The sequence below is a fragment of the Syzygium oleosum genome, unplaced genomic scaffold (assembly GCF_021117445.2).
Source record: "Syzygium oleosum isolate NSW1041296 unplaced genomic scaffold, Sole_v2.1 Sole_v2.20, whole genome shotgun sequence".
Lineage (NCBI taxonomy): Eukaryota > Viridiplantae > Streptophyta > Magnoliopsida > Myrtales > Myrtaceae > Syzygium > Syzygium oleosum.
Genome location: NW_026607504.1, coordinates 4,011,423 through 4,030,287, shown reverse-complemented (window position 1 = coordinate 4,030,287; position 18,865 = coordinate 4,011,423). Strand labels below are relative to the sequence as shown.

The following is an 18,865-nucleotide window of genomic DNA, read 5'->3' as shown; positions in this document are numbered from 1 at the left end:
CAGTTTAAAAAGGCGTATAAGCCGGCAATATGCAAAGCAGTTGACAATTTTTAACAAAGTAATAAGAGACCAGAGACGTATGTAACAGCCACAGTGACCAGAAGATATTCCTAATTCTACATCCAACCACAGGTCCAAAACCAAGGGATGCAGCAACCGATCCAACAGATAAATGCCTGAAAAGTTCATCATCCATATTTTAATGAGTTAGGACATCAATCATATGTTCAAGACAGAAATTAAGATTTTTCCTGGCATCAATATGGTCTATTCGACATGCATTTCAGAAAATGCAAACATCACAATTAAACCCAATCGTGAGCATGTCTTGCTTTCTTGAGAAAAGATTATCCGGCAAAATCGAATTTTCAAAACATATAGTCATCCCTTTTCCTACGAAAACCGGGGCACAATTCACATTCATATCTGAAATCAGAATAAAAAAGCTAGCCATCGGCCCAGGTAATGTACGCAAATTAGGTGACAGCCTTCTTTGGTTTCCACATTTTCGGTTTATGGATTGCTCTAACACTACTTGTAAACAACCGACCGAATTCACGTGGACCAAGCCCGCAAAAAGATCAATCAAGCCACGGCCCTAGCGCTAGCAGACATGTCGCCTGAACACAGATAATTAGTCAGGGTACATCAAACGGAACTAGTGGAAAGTTCAGGTTAGTTGATTGGTGTTTGGACTACTGCAAAGTTCGGGATGTGGACGTTAATCCACTAGCTCATCGAGTTTTCTATGCTGGCTGCCAGGTAACATCATATCTTAGTTAGATTGTAAGGTGAGATTAAGGGCCCGTTTGGTTCGGCTTTTAGAATGCTCATTTGGGGAATGCAAATACCTTTAGGTGAAAATCACTTGGGGAAATGCAAATGGCGTTTGGTAAAAATCATTTGAAAGCCACTTGGGAAAATGCAAGTTGTGTTTGGTTATTTTTATTTACAAATGGGCTTTGGGAGTTTTTTTTTTTTTAAAAGCACCCTTCGCCGGCTCCGGCGAAGGGCTACGACCGCCAGCGAGCCAGATATGGCGCCGGTGGCCGTCGCCCGACCTCAGGCGACCGTCGCCTGAGGTCGCGCGACCCCAGGCGGCCGTCGCCTGAGGTCGCGCGACCCCAGGCGGCCGTCGCCTGAGGTCGCGCGACCCCAGGCGGCAACAGCCTGGGTCGAGCGACCCCAGCGACGGCGTCGCCTGGGTGGTCGCCCGACCCCAGGCGACCTCGCCGGCCCTTCTCCCTCGTCGGCCACCCTCGCCGGCTACCTGGTGAAGAAGATGAACAGCTTCAAATCAAAAAAAAAAAAAAAAAAGAGACGTGAACAGTAGCATTCGTGGAATGCTAAAAGCCCAAAACTGATCCCGACCAGCTTTGGGCTTTCAGCATTCCAAATGCTAGCATGAAAGCTGAACCAAACATGCCCTAAGATTGGAGTTCACTGTTATTAGGACAACTGAGTGCCTTTATGCATATTTTCTTTTGAGAGGAGCCTTTTATGAATGCTCATCTGGCTTGGTATGCGTGAAGGAATTTTATTTGGGGATAATCAACATGGTTTAGAATTTCCTCATTTTCCCTGCCACATATGCACTGATAGAGCTTTATGACGACCTCGTCTTTTTGAGGAAAAAATTATCCGTCGATCGTTTGGGGTCTTTGGACCATATCTCTTGAGATAATGTGTAACAGGAAAGAATGTTAGGGTGGAAGTGCTGATGCATTAGCTTTCTGTATCACAGGCTATCATGTGCGTGCTTTGCTTTCGAATGAGGTCAATAATGAGCATTCCACGGCCGAAGTCACAGCTTTTCCTCATGCCGATAGAAACAATCCTAAAGCACAAATCAGATCCACTAAAGGTGAGCTTTGCTATCTTATATAATTATTATGAGAAAAGTGTCAAAAAATTCCTAAACCTGTTGCACTTATGCCAATTTAGTCCTAAACTTTTTTTTATGTCAATTCAGTTTTAAACCTTTTGCATTGATGCCAATTCAGTCCTAAACCTTTTGCATTGGTGCCAATTCAGTCCTAAACCTTTTGTACTGGTGCCAATTTAGTCCTTTCAGCCAATAGCTATTCACGTGTTGAAGGACTGAATTGGCACAAATGCAGAAGGTTTAGGACTGAATTGGCATCAATGCAAAAGGTTTAGGACTGAATTAGCACCAAAAAAAGGTTTAGGACTAAATTGGAACCAATACAAAAGGTTTAAGATTGAATTGGCACAAATACAAAAGGTTTAGGACTGAATTGGCACAAAAAAAAGGTTTATGACTCAATTGATACCAATGCAAACGGTTTAGGACTGAATTGGCACCACAAAAAGGATTAAGACTAAATCGGCACCAATGCAAAAGGTTTATGACTTTTTTGACACTTTTCCCTATATAATTATAGATTTGCCATGAATTATAATTTTCAGACCTTTTAGAACTTTTTTGAATGCATTCTCTCGCTTGCGAATCTGCAATTACCACCAAATCATTCCACATTTTATTCTTTACAAGAATTTTTTCCAACCTTACATTAGCTTTTTTCATCCTCGACTTACAGCCTCAGCTTTTCTCATCTTCTTACAGATATGCCTGCCATCAGTAGTGGGGGAATTTCTTAAACAGGCAAGAGCAGCTGGGCTTTCTGCAGTGTCCAAAACATTTATCTGTGATGACATACTGGAGTCTTAACTTTCAAGGGCTTTTGGTGGACTGGAGAGGCTAGACATGTTCTTTCCTGTTGACCCGTGTTTATTGAAGAAAAGCAACAGGTTCTTTCTCTCGCCTTAAAAGTTTTGCAAATTAGTAATTATGGGCCAAAAGAATATGAGTGCATAGCCAAGGTATCTCGTTTGGTTTTGAATATCTGACTAAGAAGTGATTTGCCTACTCTGGCTGACTAGGGGAAATCGTAAGAATTACATCAAAGGATGTTCTCTTTGCATGGTTGCTACAATCAGGTTCAGGCTGGCATCTGTTTGTGATGTGCTCTTTATTGTTGGATTTGGTTGGAGAACACGAAACCTGTCTAGGCTAAATACTGTAATGCTTCTATGTGTTAGCAGATTGTGCAAGTGTTAGAATAATGAAAGGGCTCAGAGTTTCTGCATACAATAGAACATTTTCTGTCTCATGCGCAAATTCTTGATGTTTAGAGTTGAGTTTCAAGAGGAGCAACATTTTTGGTCGCTTACTCTGGTTTCAACTTTTTAAGGGATGGCTACCGGTGTGGACTGTAAGTTAAATGTCGTTAACGTGTAACTATAGGGGAAGGGAGTGCTGACCATACTTTTCTCTTCTTTAGAAACTTGCGTTCTGCATATTCATCCGGCCAAACTTCATATTTTGGTCAAAGGTCAAAACTACGTACGATGAAGATGAAGACGAGGAAGGTAGCGGTGACGAAGACGGTGAAGAGTCTGTTGATGGCGTAGGGGAGAACAGAGGCAACAGAATGGCTGCAAATTTTAACAAGCAGGATATTGATATGGAAGAATTTGACTATGCGTTGAATAAAATGTCCATTACACCAAAGCAGTCCTCGATGTACAAGTTCGGCGGAGGACTAGAGGAGCTTGTACGAATGCCGTCGAGGATAAGACCATCTACTAGTCCGGAGTCATTGTGAAATCAGTGGACAGTCAGAAATTCTTTCAGAAACCAGAAGATAGTGCTGCCAAATTATATGGGCCGTACTGGAACGACGCTATCGACTCATTGCTCGGAGCAAAATTTGTGGTGGTAACTCTGGCCTCGTATTTTTACAGTGTTAAAATTTTGGTCTCGAATGAAAGTCTAGATTGTAATGTGACATTGTGAAACATAATGTGACAGTGCTCCTTCTGTATAATATAAGCCATAAATCTCCTTCTCCCATCGTACGGGGTTGTAGTTATCTACCAAATTATCTCTTATCTACATACAGAGGTATTGAGTTTAAGGTTTTCAATTTGAGTCAATAAACACAATAAGACAAGGCCAGGAGAGAATGAGCATCACCGTGGCAAGGAAAAGCCGGTATGCACTGTGTACCGTCACAAGCTACCGCTCAAAACATACTTTTTGAGTCAGAAATGATGGAATTTTTATTAACAAAGTCATTGGAGATATCATACAAGCTAAGAATTGACGAAGAACCCATGCCTAGGGTTCACACAATTAAAGAATCATATCTTGATTCTTTGGTACAGTATTTACAAATTTACATTATTTACATGGTATTGCCGGACATTATGTTCCGGCAAAAACATCGATCTTGCTCTGCCGCTGGCTTCAGCCCATGACAGACGCAGATGAAAAAGCAACCCTTTGCTCTTTCACTGACTCGAAACATCTTACAACTGACTTTGGGGGAATTTTGGTGGATATGACAAAGGTACCTGCAAGAAACCATCGCAAATTTATAATTCACCCCTTTGCAAGTATGGCTTTAACCACATGGTGCCAGATAATCCTAAGAAAATGGAAGGCATCACTAGATCATTGATCCTGAGCTAGAAAGAAAATAACTTTTGAAGACATTCAAGTCGAGCAAAGAAACAACGACATGCAACGGTAATCAGACAACTCCAATTTGCTGGTGCAGCAGTTTTGTTCCCAAGTCCAAAGCTGGCTAACCTCCCATCTCACATGCAACTCGAGCCTTACAAGTGAAAGACGAACTCTCCATATAATCTTATAGTAGAGACACCGCCAAACAAATATCAGTTCAGAAACGTAACTTTGCATATTGTGTTAAGCGACCATTTCTACCAAAACCTTTTGATGTGAGGATATTTATCCTAGAGAGTACATAAACCATGCGCATTCTCTTTCCAGTTCAACTCCTTTTTAAGTCTGCTTTAGATTGTTCCATCTATTCCATTTTCTAACAAGCTAATAAGAACATTTATAGTTACCTCTAGAATGCAAATATGACAACTTGCAAGGCTAGATTTGAAGCTTGCCACTCAAGTAGCAGAGCTGCTGCTCTTAGTCCTGCTGCAATCTAAGGATTACCTGCGACAGGGGCATCATGGCAGTTCCAACAGTGATACACCCGAAATGTTACAAGGAAAATATAGCTCTGTGTATGAACTCTACCTGACATTTTGACTCTTTGATCTCCCCCTCAACCAGATGTTTGATCAGAAGTGTTAGTGAACTGAGGAGGATGAGTTGGTAGTCTCATCTGGGTCTGTCCAGGAGCAGGTGCTACTATACCTGACCGACACAAGGAAGCTCACACAAATAAAGTCAAGCACATCTAAAAATTTCAGTCATTGCAAGTAGTTGAGTGAAGTAGGAAAAACATAGATCAAGAGTTAGCACATGATTATTGCCCAGCAGGACAGGATAAAGCAGTCTTCTCTCGTTCACGATTCAGCATCAAGTTGCTAATTATAAAAGTAGGGACTCCAGTTGCCACCAGCATGTGTATGTATACATGTGTGTGTGCATGAATGGCAGTAAAAGGGAAGAGAATCAAGCGACTTCTGGACTTTCTGTGCCAAGCCCATCTATTGCATGTACTATTACACGCTTATATCTCATGTGCTATCATATAGAAGTTTCTCTTCTGCGCTAGTCATTCTACTCGGAGATGTAGATAGTAATATCACACAAGCGGAAGCTCGACCACAAGATAGGTCGACATAGCACGACACCTGGTAAAGTGTAATTTCGTAACAAGGCAAAGGAATCATGCTCATCCTTAAAAACCAGTTAATTGACAATACTTTGTAGTCGAGACAACTTGTTAATAAATTAAACCTAAATAAACGTAAGACCCTGGTAGTATCGAGTAAATTCCCCTTAAAAGTAACTACAGTGTACAAAGCGTGGGAAAGACCACCAGAAGTGCATGATAAACAGGTAACTGTAAGTGTTAGAGTCGAAGGTCTCAACAGAAAGACATCGCTGAACAACCCCAACATAATCATAATGATGTGTATTCCCGACATTGCAGGAACTCCAGAAACATCACTTTGTTAACTTAGAAGAGAGAGTGAGAAAAATACCAGTAGGGTAAGGCACTTGAATGGTGGGAACTGCAGCAGTAGTTCCTCCAGTTATATTCGGTCCCCCAAGTTGCATAATATGCTGACCTGGCATCCGATAACCACGGAGCATCGTATACCCATGATTACCAGGAGGTAGATGACCTGATTGCCCAAATGAGTATACATCACTGCTGTCTGCGGATGGTGCCCCATACATTTGTAGGTAATGCTGGGCCATGTAAGGATTATAGACGCCCTGCGATATGGAAGAGGAAGTAAATAAACTCGTATCAGAGAGCTCGATATGGGATTCTAAACACTTTATGTTACAACTTCTAAGAAAAGTTGAAATTTCGACAATAAGGATATCTAGGATTAACCTGTGGATAGACATATTCAGGCCCATATGTAGTGTACCTGCAGTAAAGAAAGTGATTGAATCACTTCAGAAGATATAGACACATCAAGGTATCACATCAACAGGAAACTTTTCCTGTCAAATAATGTGTTGAAGATGGCATCGATTTGACCAGTTAAATCAATATGCCGTCCTTCATACTGCAAGTGGCCAGAAAAAAAGTTGAATGAATTTGGCAATCTTAAGATAAGAACAAAGCTTCCAATCAAAATCCGGGAGATGCAATGTCTTTAACTTTGCTCGCACAATATTTCCTCGAGTAAACAAAAAAGAAGATGCTCCATGTACTCAAGTATATATGATTTTCAATTTTGCATGCAATCAACAAATTTACGCTGATTTTGAAAGTTCCGAATGGTATGCTAATTGCTATATCTCTTGAAATCCAGATTGCGCAGCAGCGCAAGCAGCCAATTCTAGCTGGGACTATTAACTGTAAGTTCCTTCCAGGAAATGACATGACTTTGGAATTACCCATAAGGAGGATAGACATATCCTGGCTGATAACCATAAGAATTTGGATGGTGGTAGACAGGGTTCCCCACGTAACTCCCCCTGGGAGTCTGCACACTTCCAATCAGAGGTGGTCCAGGTCTCAATCGCCCTAGGACAATAAAACAGGCATCCATTAGACCAAGAAACAGAAACTAGAAAGTCTAAAAAGCAACTACTGCGTTTCACAAATGAAACATCAGTACATTGTAAAACTCATGATTGATGAACATGCCGAACAAGGACCCTGCCCCCAGTACTTATTTAAAGAGCCACATCATGCGGTTTACAATCCGAGGAATTTATTTGGTGGTCAACATACAAGACGCCAAATTTCACAATTCATTTGGCAGTCGTTTAACAAACTTCGAGGGCACAAACTACAATTTTCTCACTGATTCACTTTAAATGCAGATTTTCAGCATACATTGACAATGGACCAATGTCTGCAGAAACTTACATATCTAACGATTACATCTTTGAACAAGCCAACTGACTGGTGCATAGATCCTTTTGACACCCATTTTCATCACATCGATGAACAGATTAATTCTAGTATAAGTTCTTGGTAAACCTAGCTTGCTCTCCACTTACCACCATTGGTACCCTAACAATACGAAAAAGTTCTAGCTGGGATGCAACACTCCAACAGCGACTAACGGGAAACTAACTTCCATCATCCCATGTCATGCCAGATCTAGTGCCACAGGGCACTGCACAAACAATTCAATTCTTAAATCAAAGCAGTTGGAGAATTCAATGTTCACATTCAGGTAGTACTGTGGATCAAAACATAGAGTACCATAAGGAAGAGGTGGCCGAGGCCGGCCAAGAGAAGCCAAATTGCAATTAGCCCTTCTGCCATCGATAACAGGGCTGGCATTTTCACAAGCTCTTCTCGCAGATTCAGGATCGCGGAATGTCACCTAACCTCCATATAAATCCAATCCAAGAATAAAAACACGATAGCTATAAACCCATCACCATCATTTCGAACCAGAAAAAAAAAAAAAGAAAGAAAAAAACCGAACACACCCGCTGAGAAGGAATCAAATAAAAACCTACATCCCCAAATAACAACAGCTAAACCGTCACGGTTACAGAACATCAACACTTACAAATCCATAGCCTTTGGATCGGCCGGTGTTCTTGTCAGTGATAACAACAGCCTCAAGAATGTCCCCAAACTGCTCAAAGTAGCGCATCAAAGTATCACTCTGAGTCTCCCATGCCAGCCCTCCCACAAACACCTTCGTATAAGTCGTGTCCCCAAAACCAGCGAACGGAGAACCAGGCACCGGTTGGTAAAATGCCATCTAATTCCACCGAGACCCACCCGCGAGGAATCAATCTAAGCTCAAGATTTCCTCCATAAGCAACTCGATGGGGGCTCAATTCACGTGACATAAAGGTAGACCCAGAAGAACTCGACCTTCCTCATCATCACATGCTAAACATATCGGGGCAAAACCCACGAAAAAAAAAAAAAACCCCCCTCTTCGGGTCAGAGACGGCGAGATTAGCGAGAGACCCAGCTCGACAAAACGAAGAAAGAGCCCACGAGAGCTAGCCAGAGACCGTAAAGTCAGCTCCTTGAGGTGACCCGGATCAATCAAACCAGAGAAAACAGAAGACGAGGGGAAAAAAAAAAAAAAAAGGAGCAAGACTTTCGAGAAACCCTAGTAGATATATAGAAACAGAGGGCAGTGCTGCTCGAGAAAAGAGAGGAGAGATTTGTGACGAGACAAAAAAGAGGGAGAATTGAACTTGGGATTCGGATTTCGAGGGCTTGGGGGATCGAAAGGGGAAGGCGGGCATGGAAGGGAGGGGGAGGATCCCAGTGGTGGGAGATGGTTATGGCATGGTGGCTCTGCCTTTTGCTGTGTGAGAAAAAGCCGATCAAGGCCCCCTTAACGCTTTTGTATTTTTTTCAGAATCTTCGGGGGACGCTCGTTCGCCAAAAAAGCCAAAACACGCACTCATCAAAATCTACTCTCTCTCTCTCCCCCCCTCTCTCTCCTATTGTCCAAATTTTCTAAATTCTTGTCCGGATGCATTACATTCTTAAAATAAACGACACAAGCGATCCCTCGATCTTGACCCGATATATAACGTGATCCATAAATTTTCGCCTAATGTGTAATATGGTCCCTAAACTTTTAATTTGTTCAATGTGGTCCCTAAACTTTTCGTACATATTCAATGTAGTCCATAGACTGTATGGAAATATTTAATGTAATCCTTCTGATAATTCAAGTTCGGGAACTACATATAGTCCGGGGACTATATTGAACATGTACCAAAAATTTCACGGACCATATTGAACAAATAAAAAGTTCAAGGACCACATTGAATATTAAGGTAAAGTCCAGGGTTCATATTGAACAAATTAAAAATCTCAAGGGCAATATTATACATTGGGCCAAAATTCAGGGACCGTTTATCTAATTATCCCTATTCTTAACCACGAAGCTACAATTAATTTATTTCTCTTTTTCCCTTATGTGAAGTGCGGTCCTGATAGGATAATGCCGACAAAAGCTTGTCATCTTGCTCTGAGCAAGAGCAAAAACCCCAAAAATTTAAAAACAGCCCAGATGTGAATTGGATAATGACCCCAAAAATGGAGAGCGCATAAACCCTTGTCCCAATGATTCAAAGATACGCTACCAATGTGAAAACTTAGAAACATTACATGTATCGGAGCTTCTAAACTAAAAAAAGAATTTAACCGATGTGGACAATCGGTTTTACGATGCATGTCTCGTTTTATAGAAATTTTAGAATTTTATATTTGTTGTCCGGCATTGAAAATCACCCATTTATCGTTCGGAGGTCCGATTTGCCATGGAAACTTATCTAAATAAATAGATTGACTTGGAATTAATCAATCTTCGAACCGAAGCCGTTGAATAATTAACGCGCTAATACTATTTTTGACCGTGACTATTTCTAACTTAAATTCAATTCAGTACTCGTAAGAAACGCGAAAGCATGTAGCCAATGAAATGCCGATACAATATCGCTTTGAAAAACATGACCGGTCCGATAATATATATGTCGTGTCGATATGTCAAATGGGCATAGCTTTTTCCCATCACCTAATTCTAAGATCCACCGATGATGTCTCGAGACCCCACCTCTTGAGTCTGGAGACCAACAAAAAGGAAGCAAAAAAATCTCTCCGCACCATTCATGGCGAGGGCTTAAAACCCTTGTTTGTCTCCACGTACTTTCCACATCACAAGATTGTTGAATTTTAGGGTTTTGCGAGCTTGTGGACATGATAGCTTTCGTGATTTTTCATTTCGTCTGTCCCAGGGACGACCCGTGGCTCGATCAGCATCGGAATGAGCTCGGACCATTCGAAGCGGGACTCCGAAGGATCACCGAAATTACACAGAAGACATGCTAAATCAGAGCTGTAAGCACATAACGTGACGCCAACACATCTAGAATCTTGAAAGCCATCATCTCATCACCATTGGTCATAACTGGCTGTGTCCCACTGATTTCCTCATCAAAAGAAGGAGAATCACAATCATCTGCAAAGCCTGTGACCATTCGGAGGTCCAAAATAGCGCAAAGCGGGTCGACCCAATCTCGAAGAAATAGGGTCGGGTCCTTTGTGGGGCGACGGGAAGAGGATCCCTCTCCCCTCTCACTGTCGCAATGGGTCAAGCCAATGTTGAAGTAAGTGGCTAGGGCTTGTTTCTCAGGTGGGCCAGAACAGAGGGTGATCCAACTTCTGTACTAACTTCAAAACGTGATCAATCAAACAAGACAGTGATAGATTTTGACATTTAAAATACAGGGACTTTAGTTTTTTTTTTTTTTAATTTATTTCGATTGAGTTTTCATTATACATTTTCGTAAATTAAGATAAAGTTCGTCGTTGCAATCTTTATAAGCATCGAGATGATCCGAAAGACGACGTGTCCGGGACTTGATTTTGCAAATGCATCCAAAATAGTGTTTCTCGGCCTTAACCCTTATGTATTTGCTCTAAATAATGTAATTAGTATCTTCTTAATATCGCCATTTTAAATATATAATGTAAAGGAAAATTAATCTTTTTGGTGCCACGAGAACTAGGAAATAAACAATGAGTTTATTTATTTATTTATTTTTGCCCCAAAAAAAAGAGAGCTGAGGTTGACTCTTGGTCAATGGACACATTATTCTCCAATGCAACAGTCATCCTCCAGCATCAAATCTGAAGTTCTTTTTATTTCTTTTTTCCCAGAAGTCATACATTTTCTTTTCCAACAAAAGAACAGAGAAAGAATTCACTAACTACCAAACAAGGTTGGGCCGAGATGGCCCAAAAACGGTGCTGGGCCAAGCCTGCGACAACACTAAAGCTCAAATTCAAAGTCCTAATCTTGATTACTATCTACTTCTCCTTGCTCTAATTTCAAGCCAAATCGATCGACTAGCCATGTATTTTTCGATGGTCATGTGGGCAAAAGCAATTATATATTAATCGACCTGTCCCTTGGCACGATAATATATCTTATGCATCATCGACGCGGTGTTCCATGCTAATATGAAAAATGCCGATTCAATTCTATCTCTTAATCCAATTTCCTTGATGATTAAAAATTTGGCAATCAAAATTATGTCGTTCGTTTGATAATTTCATATTAACATGTAAAATGTTACCACGATGCATAAATGTACTTTCTCGACGACCACCTACTAGCCTCTGGTGAAATACAGGGATCTTTGTGTACCAACTCCGGCATAATCAAAACGAAATGTCAACTTGCGCATCGCATCATAACGAGAAAAAGAAATATAAAAACGGAAACTATAATGTAATTGCCCATGTAGTTTATACGTAAGCAAGCACGGAATATATATATATATGTAGACATTTGCCGCCGCAATTAATAATTTCCGCATTGCACGCATGTAAATGATATAATACATACCACTGCCAAGACCATATAGCAAGTTACTATTAAATCGATAATTAAAGTTTTATAAACCCAATGAAGAAAGACATCTTTTGCGTCTATTGACCAAGAGAAACTCATTTTTAAATTTCTTAATAATGAAAAGAGACGTGCATCTATAATCTATTGAATATGAAACATCATTTCGGATTTAAGTTATGAGATGAAAGATAAAGATGTAGCTCAACAAACTAAAGCTCATACGACCTTCTTTTTATCCTTACAGTTACCCTTATTTTGACTATTATTCTAAACTAAGTGACTTCTTGAATCATGGAAATCAAATTTAAAAGTACATTCAAAAAGTACGAAAAAAAAAGACAAATCAATGTCATTTTATTTATTTAGCTTCATTTCCCTGTTACTAAAAGCAAGAAATACAATATATTATTTATCTAGAGTTGCTTAGAAAAAAAAGTTAGCTGTTTTTTTCATAAACGACGAAAGCGAAAAGTTCATGGATCATTTGCGCCATTCTGCCTTCTTTTATACGGTAGTAACTTTTGAAAGAGCAAAACGTGATACAAAAGTGTGGTTCAGATTAATGACATCGCGAACATAGATACAACTGATTTCAGCTATTACAAACAGATTCTTGAAGTTCATTTAACTCATCAACACTCAAAAACACAGCGCAACACTTTGATTCACCTAGCAATCTTACTTCCAAGGTCATGACAAGATAACTCCACAGGTTGCTGAAGCCCTGGCCAGATCCTTGGTTTGAAGAACGATATTGACAAGATAAATGCTTAGGTAGATGGAGAAAGAAACGTGGACGTTGCACAGAAATATGATAGGGAGATAAACACAGTCTCGATTGGCTTAGCATAACCAAGTAGTTCATAGCTCGTAGCTCACATTATATTAACCCAATTAGCATCAACCGAAACGATCATAATTCTAGACAAACATAGCATAAAATTTCAGGAATGAACTGTAAGAGCCCTTTCTTGCTCAAAAAGGCACAAGAGCCCTTTATGGGGATTCCTATGTCCAAAAGGTCTGTCGAAATAGGCACCCAATACAAGCACGAGCGCAAGCAGACAGCACAAGGCAAATCTTGTATGCTTCACATCCAATTGTATAATAGTCATCGTGGGCATAAACATGTACCGGAATATTAGTCGAATGATCGTTGCAATTAAAAACGCAAAATGAACAACATAATGCCTAGATATATAGAGAGCTCCCTTTGTATTACTAGTGATTTGAATTTGCTTTCAATTCAAGAGGCCTCAAAGCTTGGGGCTCACGCCAGATAGTCAATCACTTTTACCTTCCTGGGATCCGATTTCTTGCAAATAATGTTCCGCATCGAGGGCTGCCATGCACCCTGCACCAAAGAAAAGGGCATTAGTCGGCTAAATAAGATGAAGAAACCACCACAGAGCAGCAGAATCAGCAATGGCAGTATCACAAGGGCATACATTCTCTCTACTCCTCTGTATTGTTGCAAGGGGAAGCAACATTTCAAATTATTAATTCGCCTTTGCATCTATTATTTGACAATGAACGTTTTGTAGCTCAAGAAACCTCTTTAATATTGGAGAATGCTAGTTCTCATACAGGGTACAGACACTGGACGATCGGAAGTCTACTTTATGCAATGCCTGCAACTGCCCTTTTTGCTCGCTCATATACATCAGTACTCCATAATTATAAAACTAAATGATATTATCAATGAGCCACCTAGGGGTTACCAACCGTTATATGCAAAACCAAACGGTCCAATTTATACATGAGACCGGAGCAACTATAGGAGTATATCTATTCTAACCAAAACAACTATCTCAAATCCCCATGAATACCCAAATCAAACAAAATAGCTGTACCAATACCAATTCAAACCCACTAAAACCCACAAACTATTTTCCATAGGGGAGGGACCAAAGCAGTCCCTAAAACTTCACATAATATACACAGACAATCCCCAAGATCCCTTCTTATCTGGGACACCTGTTCTCACACTTAAATATCTTCTCTTGCAAATCTCCTTCATATGCTTTTGACAATCTCATTTTGCTTATCGGCAAAAGAAAAAAAAAAAAAAAAGCAAATCCTACATGCAAGTGTGATAGTACACCAGAGCTTAATGAATCACAAAGAAAATTGACAAGTTACTGTCAAACAATGATGATAAATGCTCAAAAAGCAAGTAGAAGCCAACTGTTCAATTCTGAATTGTGTATTTATAGGCTATGTGCAAAGATTGACAAAACTCATAATGGGTTTCATATGGTCCGACCCTAGAGGGAGAATATCAAAGACCTAATCAGTAGTCAAGAAGTTAGCAGTTTCGAGAGCTAATGTTAGCCAAGTCTGTTGCCATAAACTTTAGCTTGCTCATGGGTTAAGGGCATCAATGATCACATATCACATCACCAGAACAGCTGGTATGATCTTCCAAGATAATATAATCAGAAGGCAGGCAGGCCTATACTTCTAGTTAGAAGCTATCCATCTTTTCTATTTTCAAGCTGGATTGAAATGCAAGGCACCAAAAATTTGCAGTTGGTCAATAGTCAAATGATCCAATAAGTTAGCAAAAGAGGGAGCATTCAGGATTGACTTGATTTGCATCTAAACAAACTTCCTCCAAAAAGAGGGAAAGTTGCTATTGTCGAGACAAATAATTCAGTCAGAAGCTAATAATAGGTAATGTTCATAACCTCATGTAACAAGCAGACCAAGTTTCAAAGGAGAAAAGGCCATTTCTTCAAGTACACTTAAACACAAACTCGCAATGACTTGGACCAACAAATAAAGTTAATAATTCAAAATATTCACAACCTAGTGATGATAGGGATCTCCCTGGTTACTTTTAGAACATTGTAGGAAGAGCAAAGATTATTCCCATATCATCAAGACCAATGTTTGGAGTAAATGAATTCACCACTGAACAGTGGTACTTGGGAAATTTCTATTCCGTTCATGAAACTGGACATCAGCGATCCTCATGATGATCGCTCTTACTTCGCATGTGTACTAGTAAAACCATTTAAGACAAGAGAATAAATCCCAAGCAGAACAGTTAAGCCACGGTCCACCCAACTATGCATAGGTATGGTGGAAGCTAGAAGTTCACTGTCATGTGTCGTCCTTGTTGTACCCAGATCCTCAAAGGCTAAGGAATCTTTCCGAAATGCAGTATTCAATTACATATGTACAGTAAGAGAGTCAATAAGAAGCAGAAATGAAGAGAACTTGATAAATTACTCAACCGCAGAAAGACATGAACCACGGCATTGTCATGTCATGCTTCTAAACACAGCTAATAAACTAATGAATGCATCGTTTGATCTCTCTGGCATTGCTCTCTTCATAGAGCTTTCAGCTTGTTGAGTATAACACTTAAGTAAACAAACTATGCACTTCTAGCTGCCGAAATGAAGCAAAGATATACCATTTTCTACTGGATAAAAATTCAATAACATCACAAGAAAGTGCGTCAAATATGACCAACCTGTCCCAGCGGCAGTAACAGCCTGCCGATACTTCTTATCCTGAACATCCCCGGCGGCGAAAACTCCTCTTACACTCGTGTGTGTAGTCCCAGGCTTCGTCACGACATAACCTTCGGAATCAAGCTCCAACTGTCCGTCCAAAAACTTAGTAGCAGGCTCATGCCCGATGGCAAAGAACAATCCAGAGACCTTCAAATCAGAAACCTCTCCACTAACGACATTCTTGACCTTCAGCCCTCCCAAAACCCCTCTCTCTCCTTCCCCATACGCCTCCACCACTGCAGAGTTCCACAAGACCTCAATCTTAGGGTTACCCAAAGCCCTGTTCTGCATAATCTTCGACGCCCTGAACGTATCTCTCCTGTGGATGATGTAAACCTTGGACCCGTACTTGGTCAGAAAGTTCGCCTCCTCCATCGCCGAGTCACCGCCTCCGATCACCGCCAGCGGCTTGTTCCTGAATATCGGAGCGGCGCCATCGCACACGGCGCACGCCGATATGCCGCGGTTCCAGAAACCGTTCGGCCCGTCTCCGGAGCCGGGGAAGCTGAGCCGCTTCGCGACGGCACCCGTGGCGACGACCACGGCGTCGGCGACCACGGTCCTCGAGTCGGTGAAGACCTTGAAGGGGCGGGCGGAGAAATCGACCTTGGTCACCGTCTCGGTGAAGATCTGCGTGCCGAACCGGAGCGACTGGTTGCGGCAGCGGTCCATGAGCTCGATGCCGAGGATCCCCTCGGGGAAACCGGGGAAGTTCTCGACGTCGGAGGTGGTGGTGAGCTGGCCGCCGGGGGCGATGTCGTTGGCCATCCACCCCTCGAACAGGATCGGCTTGAGCTCGGCGCGGGCGGCGTAGATGGCGGCGGTGTGGGCCGCGGGGCCGCTGCCGATGATGCAGACGCGGGTCTTCGTGGCCTGGAGGTCGTCCATGGCGGCGGCGGCGGCGCAGGAGGCGGAGGCGGAGGAGGAGAGGGAGGCGGCGGTGGCGGAGGCGGCGGTGGCGGTGGTGGCGAGGCCGATGAGGCTGCGGGCTTTGCGGAGGAGGGAGGTGAGCCGCTCCTTAGGGCAGACGCTCATCTGAATGGCGGCGATTCGGTTTCGGGGGCGCGTGCTCTGCCTTCGCTGCCCTCGACCTTTTATTCTGTTTTTAGGCGCGAAAGCGCGTGCGACGAGTCGGAGGAAGCGGGCACGGAACGTGAACAGGGCGAGTTCGATTTTGAACAGCGTTGGCGTGGCGGCACTTGCGTTGTTGTTGTCGTTGTCGTCGTCGTCATCGTGCGGACGCATCGCCACCGCGTGACGAAGGCTTCGAAATCGGAGGCGAAATTGCGATTGGATTTTGCTTGTGCTCCGGCGATGGAGATGATCGGCATTGGCGGCGCCGTCGTGCGTATGGGGCAGGAGATTCCGTTCTTCGCTTTGGGGGGTGCCCAAAGTGGGATTTATTCCAGGTTGAAGAGGCCAAGAAATGCTAAGCTTACCGTCCATTAATCTGCTGACGTTTCCATGTTTAAAGGAGATCGAAAGGACCGACTGGAAGTAAAGTATCGATGGATCGACGCAACGCGACGACGGATGGTAAATCGCGAGGCTTTCTTGAGGATGCATCACGCGCCGTGTCGGGTTCGCGCGCCCCGTTGCGCGTGTAAGAGATCGGAAGAGACGTCGCGTGGTGGGCTCTTTATCGAATTCCTAATCCAAGAGTCGCATGAAGTTATGGGATTAGAGTAGATGATGAACGTGATCTTATGATTTGAGTTTGCGAGCATGCAGTAAAAAAGTATTTGCAGAATCTCTTTAACTCCGGAGAGACGAAGACGAAAAAAGGGTTAGGCTTATTCTGCCCCTAAATTATCTCCGTACACACCCCAAGAAATTATGTGACGAAAGTACCCTTGTGAGTCCTTCACCTCTTTCTCTATAGCTCAGCCCTTTGCTAAGACTCGCCTCTTGATCGCACGACATCGACGTCATCGGCCTTCACGCACTGCGGCCGTCATTCGTCACTTGCCTTCGCCCATCTCACATTTTCGCTCTCAAATCTCGTTTGTTTCCCCCCCCCCCCCCCCTCCCTCTCTCTCTCCCTGTTGATTGTGTGTGTCCTTTGCCCTCGACCACCACCCTTCACTACTTCAAGCTCAGAGTGTGTGCCCTCGTGATCCGTACGATCGAGGTTGTTTGTATTGCGATATGATTCATACTCCCCATCGACATGAAGGCAGAGGGGATCACCTCGGTAGGGATTGTAGGGGGCGCAGCACACCGTGAAGCCAGGGAAATTTTATATTTCGAGTTTGTATTTTATTAGCAGTTTGGGTTTGGCCTATGAATAGCTACCGTTGCATATTTATATTCTCTTTCTCTTGTAACTGAGAGATGAAACAAAAAGATGCGATGTATTAATTATAGTGAAATCCTTTGCTGGACGTAAGGGCCGAACCACGATAAAAACCTTGTGTCTCAATTTCTTTTTCTTACTTTTACTCCCTATTTCCTTGTAATTGTATACCGAATCCTTAATAGTTTGAGGTGATTAATCTCATGTTGATCTAGGACTGAGGTTGTGAGGTCTCTGCGATGACCGGCGTCACCAAGCATTAGCCAGTACAAGTGGATAGAAGGAAAAGATGAAGGAGAGTGAGATTATCGATTACAATCAACTAATTGAAATCGATTTATTACCCAATAGATGTAACTAGTGGCCCGTGGCCTGGTCCATAAATAGTGGTGCTGGGCAAGGAGATCTGGCAAGGCAAGCGATGGTTCTGATTTATTTATTTATTTATTTTGTCCTATTTTAACTCTCAACTCATTCTTAGATTTTTACCGTGCCTCTTTACAGAGTGTGAGAATCGAAACCCACATCTGAAATTAAACATCATCAACCCCAACCTTCAAGAAAGTGGGGGATTCAAATTCCCCACCTCCCCCTTCCCATGTGGGAAGGGTGGCCACTGGGGCAATCCCCAAGTGGTTGATGGCTCTAAATTGTAACGTGTGATAGCGCCATACAACTATTCCATAGTGATACCGATTGTCACGGGAATCTCAACGGTGATAAGGAGGATCTATGGTCGTTGGTATTGCGATAAAATGGAAGTTGCTAGGGTTGAAAGCGGACTTGCAAATATTCGAGAAAATAGTTATTGAAGGGGAGATTGTAAAGTTTCCTCATGGATGTAATAATATGGACGAAATTGATTAGGCAAAATCGATCAAACTCCTGAATATAGATTTCCTTGAAATGGCTCGAGACTCGGGTGGGTTGTAAAACGATTCGCGCGCTCCGGTCGTCGAGCATATAAACCAAAAGAAGATAGAATAGCTTGAATGCTTGGATGTTTTTGTCATTCTACTTCACTAGGGTGTGGACGGAGCCAAACCAGAGCTGTGGAATTAGCATGGCCCCAGAGGAAAATTACATAGAACCCCCCACGGTGCCCCGTTTCTCTCGGGGGCGCCGCCACGCGTCAGGTTTCAATTGGCTCTTCCTGCAGGGGCTCTTTCGTAAAATTGGAGGTGCCCTGGCTTTCTTTTTATTTCCC

At 42.4% G+C, this 18,865-nt stretch overlaps 2 protein-coding genes and 1 long non-coding RNA gene across 3 annotated transcripts; 1 reads left to right on the top strand and 2 right to left on the bottom strand.

The window, feature by feature from the left end:
* The first annotated feature begins 669 nt into the window (after nt 1-669).
* Nucleotides 670-2,770, top strand: LOC130140569 (uncharacterized). The gene is made up of 3 exons (XR_008818542.1): nt 670-762; nt 1,745-1,864; nt 2,588-2,770. It is a non-coding gene; the product is annotated as an uncharacterized LOC130140569 (long non-coding RNA).
* A 1,290-nt stretch (nt 2,771-4,060) lies between these two features.
* On the bottom strand, nt 4,061-8,546 carry LOC115683635 (uncharacterized). Its single transcript, XM_030608191.2, has 8 exons — nt 8,011-8,546; nt 7,695-7,818; nt 6,875-7,004; nt 6,363-6,399; nt 6,001-6,238; nt 5,084-5,203; nt 4,900-4,999; nt 4,061-4,380 (listed from the first exon to the last, which is right to left on the bottom strand). The coding sequence occupies exons 1-6, from the start codon at nt 8,206-8,208 to the stop codon at nt 5,112-5,114; spliced, it is 819 nt and encodes a 272-aa protein (XP_030464051.1). The 5' UTR covers nt 8,209-8,546; the 3' UTR covers nt 4,061-4,380; nt 4,900-4,999; nt 5,084-5,111.
* A 4,359-nt stretch (nt 8,547-12,905) lies between these two features.
* Nucleotides 12,906-16,693, bottom strand: LOC115683695 (thioredoxin reductase NTRB). Its single transcript, XM_030608275.2, has 2 exons — nt 15,320-16,693; nt 12,906-13,189 (listed from the first exon to the last, which is right to left on the bottom strand). The coding sequence occupies exons 1-2, from the start codon at nt 16,605-16,607 to the stop codon at nt 13,119-13,121; spliced, it is 1,359 nt and encodes a 452-aa protein (XP_030464135.1). The 5' UTR covers nt 16,608-16,693; the 3' UTR covers nt 12,906-13,118.
* Nucleotides 16,694-18,865: the final 2,172 nt, after the last annotated feature.

What these genes read in the sequence shown, in the direction of transcription:
- LOC115683635 (XM_030608191.2), bottom strand. Translation starts at nt 8,208, where the DNA reads ATGGCATTTTACCAACCGGTGCCTGGTTCTCCGTTCGCTGGTTTTGGG. An exon ending in GATCCAAAGGCTATGGATTT is followed by an intron (nt 7,819 to 8,010) that starts GTAAGTGTTGAT and finishes TATGGAGGTTAG; the next exon opens with GTGACATTCCGCGATCCTGA. An exon ending in CTGAATATGTCTATCCACAG is followed by an intron (nt 6,239 to 6,362) that starts GTTAATCCTAGA and finishes TCCATATCGCAG; the next exon opens with GGCGTCTATAATCCTTACAT.
- LOC115683695 (XM_030608275.2), bottom strand. Translation starts at nt 16,607, where the DNA reads ATGCGTCCGCACGATGACGACGACGACAACGACAACAACAACGCAAGT. An exon ending in TGTTACTGCCGCTGGGACAG is followed by an intron (nt 13,190 to 15,319) that starts GTTGGTCATATT and finishes TCTTTGGTGCAG; the next exon opens with GGTGCATGGCAGCCCTCGAT.